Below are 6,527 nucleotides of genomic sequence, written 5' to 3'. Positions count from 1 at the left end.
TCTGCTTGCCTCCTCTGTTAGACCGGTCAGGACTGACACAACAAACAAAATAAGGCACAATTAATACTTGGACCATTTTCAGGGGAATCTACAGACTTGCAGCTGGCTTGTGAGGCATGTAAACAATTGAGTCGATTGATTAGGACTGCCCTGTCATCTTCCCTTTGTATTCCCGATCACTGATTCAGTCCATCTGATGTGATTCAAAACAAGTTTCATATGGCGAGGACCTCTGACCCCTCCACCCCCTCCCATCCAAAATAAAAAGGAAACAAAAAAAAAAGAGAAAACAAAACAAAAATTTGCCCTCCCGCCCTGCCCTCCCTCTATGCTACTCAACAAATACAATCACATGGTGACAAACAAAGAAAACTAGTAGTGCATACACTACAAACAACAGGAAAATGCGACGCCCTGCCAATTGCCTTTGGTTAGGCCACAGCACTGCCCTCTGAACAAGGGGAGACAATGACTTAAACACAAAAAACAAAAGAAAAAAAATAAATCAAATGATTGATTGATAAGCTGTCCGAAGCTGAAGCAGTTTCAGTTGCAATGTGACTAAACCAAAGATAAAAAGAGAGAGAAATCCGCTTCCCCATCCCAGTCCACTGATCATCTCAGACCAATGTGTTTCTCTGACTACCTCGGACCAGCCTCCACCCGTGCCCTGCGGCGACCATGACGACCACACTTTCCCCCTCCCCCAGACAAATGATTAAAATATTTTAGGGTTTTTGTTTCAGATACATCTAATGTCACGAGGCCTCTCGCCGCCCCCAGATGTGTTTGCTGTCGATAAAAAAAAGCTCCTCGAAGGTTTTTGCGGTCAATCGCTTTCTGTTGGTGGTGATCTCTGTGGGATGGAGAGAAGAGGGAGGTCTGGGTGTTTACACTTGAATTCTGCCCTTCCAGAGCAGCCATGTCACCGGGCAGAATCAGGAGTGAAGATTTTGGCCAGTGGGGCAGGAGAAGGGAGTGGCAGATAGGCCAATAGGGCAGGAGGAAATGGAGGAAGTGGTCTAGGGGGGCCTGGGGGGGCCCTGTCACAGCTGTTTGGGGCTCCTGGCTTTGGTCGGAGTGATGGAACCTCTCAGTCGTGTTTCAGGTGGTCCTTGATGTCCTCCTCGTCTGTGTACTCTGACGGCTCGTCGCCCGGCTTCAGTAACCTTCCGACGTAGTCATACTTTTCTGGAAGAAAGTGCAGAACAGATTTAAAGCTCAAACAAAGGGCTGAGTGATCAATAAAATCACCTGACAGACGGCTAACCTACAAGTAACCGGACAATGGAAAAATTGTTTGGCTGGGTTTCCAAGTAAAATGTCAGACAGCTGGTCAGGGTACATTCAATTGCCTTACATGGTCAATACATTTTGGAGATAAGGGATTGCATGTCTGATAAAGATTTGGCTTTGATTTGCTTCGCTAATTTTCTCTGGATTTATAAATGACTGTAGGGCAGAAACAGAAATCTGGACCTGCATGTCTGCTGGCTGCCCTAAAAGCCACACACACAAAAAGTGACCGTTGAACCCCCGAGGCTGAATCAGCAGACTGGTTTTGGCTGGTAAAAACAAGACATCTGACCCATGTGTGACACAATCAGCAACAGTCCAAAAATCAAAGATGCTTAGTTTTTAGGCTTAGTTTGGGAAGGCTTAAGTGTTTGAGGCTGGAACCAAAATTATTACATTATAATTTGTTTTATGTCAGTAAATTAATCAACTCGTGATTTAAGCTCCCAAACCTCTCTCAATACTTAAGCGAATACATTTGCCCTCGATGTCAAGATACAACTTTGGGCTGGAACAGCGCTGAGCGTAAATGACATGCTGTCATCCTCTTATAAGCGTCAATCAACTGCAGTTTGGGATTCACCAACTCAGCCAAAGCTGCTCAGTCCTGCTTTAAAGTGTTATTTAAGCAAGCAGAAGCCCGGCAGTACTTCAGACGAGTTCCAGTCCAAAATTAGACACTAATACAGTAGATCTGAGGTAAATCACACGAGGAAAGTTTTAAAATGACAGACTGTAACAGGATCCAACACTGTGCTGCATGTACAGCGAGCACAGAATAATCCTTGGATTATGACATGTCAGAAAATGAAGGCCTTTGTTTCCTTCCAGTTTTAGTGCTTCCTGTTGTTAACTGCTCTGCTGAAGATGTGGTGGCGGGAGATATTTTCAGGGTTTTTTATGTTTTTGTTTTTTTGCATGTCTCTTTCAAGTTCACTCCAAAGTTTCTTTCAACTCCAGACAACCAACAAACATTCAGAGCTGAAATGACTTCAAGTCTATGGATAATCAATGAATAACAATAGTATAAATAATTTTGTAGCTTCAAATCCTTCAACACCTCCCTTTCTTAAAAAAGATTTTAATTAACTGCAGGTTTTTAACTACAGACTGCAAATAGTCCATAGTGAAAATAACTGCTGATATAATTTGACAGTGTGCTACTTCTGATCTTTATATCACACACAGTAATTTGTCTGTTTCCAGAGTAAATGAGACACTTTATGGCATCACCGTAGGTGTACGGCAAAAAGCAAAAAAATGCCCATATGGCATAAACAGCAGGTCACTTCATTAGCAGATTAATGAGTTATGAAAAGAGCTCTTAGCTACAGCTGCTTCTTCATATTTTCTACAAGAAGGGGCAAACTGAAGCTGCTGACCCATTTGGTCCACTGATGGTTTTTCCACCACTGACTCACCTTTAAAAGCCTAATAAGTCACTAACGAGTATTTAGTGAGGGTCTACTTACATAATGACTGCAAGTAGTGTTTTCCCCCCCCAAAATGACAGGCCTGAGGGTCCAGTCGAGGAAAAACAAACAAAGCAAAAAAAAAAAAAAAACTTGCTTTTTTGGACAGTGAAGTAAACTTGAAATCAATACAAACAGAAGATTAAAACTCAGTCAGTGCTGTCTAGCTATTTGGATCCTCACTTAATATGATGGGTGCTGTTGTGAAATCTGAGCAAAATCAATACGAGTGTATTTTCTCTTCATAAGCGTACCCATAAATTGCATCTCCCACTCTCTAACACTCTCCATCTGTACAGCACTGAGATCTGACAAGTCGTCGTACTCGTCCCTCAGGATGTCTTTCTCCAGGCAGAAGGTGGCCAGGCCTCTCGAAGCATCCCGGCCAGCGAAAATGCCATAAGGACCATCTGAGAAACAAACAACAGCAAGAATGAGTAAGAGTTAAAGTACTTTCATATCTCCTTTAACTAATCAAATAACCAACAAAGTGTTTGCACTCCACTGTGTGTGCAGCGCAAAAGCATCACATGGTTTTACTGAGAATAAGGGAAAGTATACAGATGAAGTTGGAGTAAAGCAACAAGTTAACCTTTTATGATTAACTCAGACTTGCATCTTGTGACGATAGCAGCTGCTTCACATTAAACGTTTTCAAGAACAGTAAATACGCATGAACGTGTTCATTAAGCTGCTAAATAAATACATTAAAAATAGTTTGTTTTTGTAGATGCTGAATGAGCACTACTGATGTTTTTATTAGAGTCTGGAGATAGATTAGTATGATCATATTGTAATCTGAAACTCAATATCAGCAACCTAAGGAGTACATTTCCTGAGTTGCACAAGAGTTTAACTGGGGCTGCAACACTCTGTCAATTAAACAGTTACTCAAGCAGAAATTTAATCATGTCAACAGGCACTTTTCAAGCAGAAATGCCAAACATTCACTCGTTCACACCACTCAAAAGGAATGAGTCCTTCAAACTCTTCTGATTAGAAAGAAAAATCAATCATGCAAATCTTCAGAGATGCAATGAATAGGCAGTTGTTAGAAAAAGAACAAATTTTTTTGTCCTGTAGAAATGTCACAGAAATGACAGGTCTCTGTTGTCACCTATGACAATTTGTTACTCTAAACCAGACCTGCAACAAAACTCACCACATTATTAGCACTGAGGGCTTTAGTCAAACAAACATTGTAATCTAATCAGATCACATCCAGTATTTTCCTGCCTTTGTTACAGCCCAGTCTTGTAACATCTGCCAGCAAGATTAATTTTTATAAGGACATGTGTTACACTAAGGGACTTCTGCTTCTGATATCTGACTTTATTATCACTCGAAAGGGACCAGTGATATACAGTCTCATAAAACTCCTGAAGTTTTTCTCCACGTTTTGAATCCTTCATCATCTTCCAAGAGGACAATCATCTGACTTGCATGTGAAAACTCTGCAGGCTCATATAACGGTGCAACCCAACACAGATCAATGCTCACTCTGGCACTGCTTAAGAGTTTATGAAGCAGAGCTAATCAACTCAAAGATAAGGAGTACTCTTTACCTTTCACAACCAACCACGAGAATTAGAGATAAAACTCCAGCGTGCACTTCACACGAAACTTCAGTGTGCAACATAGACATTTACTAAATTTGAATCATGCTGGTTTTTTTTCATGTTGACTTGATGTGTAACAAAAAAGAAACGCTCACTGGACCACATTAGTGCCAGAATAAGGCCTGAAAGACAGAGCAACAGCTGTGAGTGACAGCTACAACTGCAGGGATACAAGTGACTTAATATAATTTCTGATTAAAGGGTGGATCTATTTAATGCCACAATGAATGACAAATGCATCAGATCTGACAAGGAAGGTGGTGATGGAACAGCAGAAAACACCACCATTACCAAGTTGCACATCTTTATTCATTTTAATTTATTTAGTTTATGCCTTGTTTTACTTTTCTATCAACTGTTTCTCCAGCATTAAATCCAGTGTGACTAATATACACTACAGTTTATGTCACGGTCCTGCCAGCTCCACTGAGCCTCTGGTAGTGTGTCATAAGTTGGTGAGGTGGACAGATTCAGGGCCTGCTTGGCTCGGTCCTCTCAGTGTGAAGTAGCAGACTGACACATGAGACTGCTGTTTGAATAATTATAGTTTATTGCAGAGTTGACGGCTGACTCAGCCTAGCCAGAGAAAATGCAGAGTAGCACGTTAGACGGCTGTGGGCCCGTCACATTCGTTTTGTCTAAGTGAAAGACGTGTCATATCTTCTTTTCGTGTTTTGCCAGTCTCGTCCCTATAACTCCATTTAACTTCACACAGTGGCACCCAAACTTGCTTTTCCCAATCGCAAATAAACATACAGTACGAGTACAGTAGTGCTGAGGTCATTTGAGGTGAAAATATTCATGCAAACTGTACAGAATTGATGCATTGTGAGTCCCATCACTGTAAACAAGCGACGGGTCCAGTCCAGACACTCGCACATTGTGCACGTCGACAAGCTAACAGGCTAGCGTTAGCAGACTAGCATGCTAAAACGTAATAATCATCTCCCGGCTGCATAACTTTAAACAGAAAGTGTCGCAGGTTTACGGTACATTAATATATATATATATATAAGGTACAAACGTCTGCAACTTTAGTTGTAGTCACAACCCCAAAAGAAAAGTCGTGCTAGCGGCTAGCTAACAGCTAGCACTCCATTCAAAAACATAGACAAAGCCGAAGAGCTAGGCTAACCCCGACGGTTTGCGCCCAAATTTTGGTTCGGGACAACTCACCCCAAGAAGGGACACCTCAGCTTCCTCACGCAATCGTAAAGATTGTCGTTTTCCCACAGCTCACTCACCTTTACCGTAAAACTTTTTCCCGCTGGTCACGTCGAAAACTTTCATGTTGACGGCCATCAGGATGCGGGGGTTCTGGATACCGTCGTACTCCCGCAGCTGCTCCAGAGTGAAGTCCCGTCTCCTCATCTTGGGAAGCGCCGAGGCCTCGTCGCCCTGGGCCGCGTATGAGTATAGCCGTTTGCCCCACCGTCGGTAGACCACCAGACAGACCACCGCTACTAGAACTAAAATACTGATATTCAGCAACATCCCTCCGAGGCCAAGCCCGTCCGACTCCTCCGCTGCCCCCTGCCCACCGCTTGTGTCAACTGGTCCGCTCGAACTGTCTCCATCGTCCGCCATACTGCACGGTTAGCGCCTACCCGCCCCTGGCCAATGCCGCGTTCACGTCCTGTCGGGAACCACTAGTTGAGCGAGGGTTCAGCGTTGTTGCTGCTGCTGCTACGGCTAGGCAAAAATGAAAGCGACTGCTCCACAGGAGCCCCAAGATCTTCAGTCTCCTTGTGTCAGCGGATTCGCCTTACACTGATAGAAAATATGTTTGAAAATAGTACAAAAATTATCTATATATATATGTGTATGTGTGTATAACAAAAAAAAGACAAAAACAACTATATATATATATATATATATATATATATATATATATATATATATATGTGTGTGTGTATAACAAAAAAAAGACAAAAACAACTATATATATATATATATATATATATATATGTGTGTATGTGTGTATAACAAAAAAAAGACAACAACAAATATATATATATATATATATATATATATATATATATATATATATATATATATATATATATACATACACACACAAATTATAAGGCAACAGCAGAGTTTGTACAATTTTAATGAGCTTGAAAGTGAATATTTGTTA

The 6,527-nt window shown here is 41.6% G+C and overlaps 1 protein-coding gene across 1 annotated transcript; it reads right to left on the bottom strand.

Moving 5' to 3' along the window:
• Positions 1–320: 320 nt before the first annotated feature.
• Positions 321–6,138, bottom strand: pgrmc2 (progesterone receptor membrane component 2). Its single transcript, XM_026151106.1, has 3 exons — positions 5,632–6,138; positions 3,023–3,178; positions 321–1,191 (listed from the first exon to the last, which is right to left on the bottom strand). The coding sequence occupies exons 1-3, from the start codon at positions 5,972–5,974 to the stop codon at positions 1,094–1,096; spliced, it is 597 nt and encodes a 198-aa protein (XP_026006891.1). The 5' UTR covers positions 5,975–6,138; the 3' UTR covers positions 321–1,093.
• Positions 6,139–6,527: the final 389 nt, after the last annotated feature.

This window comes from Astatotilapia calliptera, chromosome 19, assembly GCF_900246225.1.
Source record: "Astatotilapia calliptera chromosome 19, fAstCal1.2, whole genome shotgun sequence".
Lineage (NCBI taxonomy): Eukaryota > Metazoa > Chordata > Actinopteri > Cichliformes > Cichlidae > Astatotilapia > Astatotilapia calliptera.
Note: the sequence above shows the minus strand (reverse complement) of the source record. Positions and strands in the feature narration are given on the sequence as shown.

What these genes read in the sequence shown, in the direction of transcription:
- pgrmc2 (XM_026151106.1), bottom strand. Translation starts at nt 5,974, where the DNA reads ATGGCGGACGATGGAGACAGTTCGAGCGGACCAGTTGACACAAGCGGT. An exon ending in GAAAAAGTTTTACGGTAAAG is followed by an intron (nt 3,179 to 5,631) that starts GTGAGTGAGCTG and finishes TTTGTTTCTCAG; the next exon opens with ATGGTCCTTATGGCATTTTC. An exon ending in GTGGGAGATGCAATTTATGG is followed by an intron (nt 1,192 to 3,022) that starts GTACGCTTATGA and finishes ACTTTCTTCCAG; the next exon opens with AAAAGTATGACTACGTCGGA.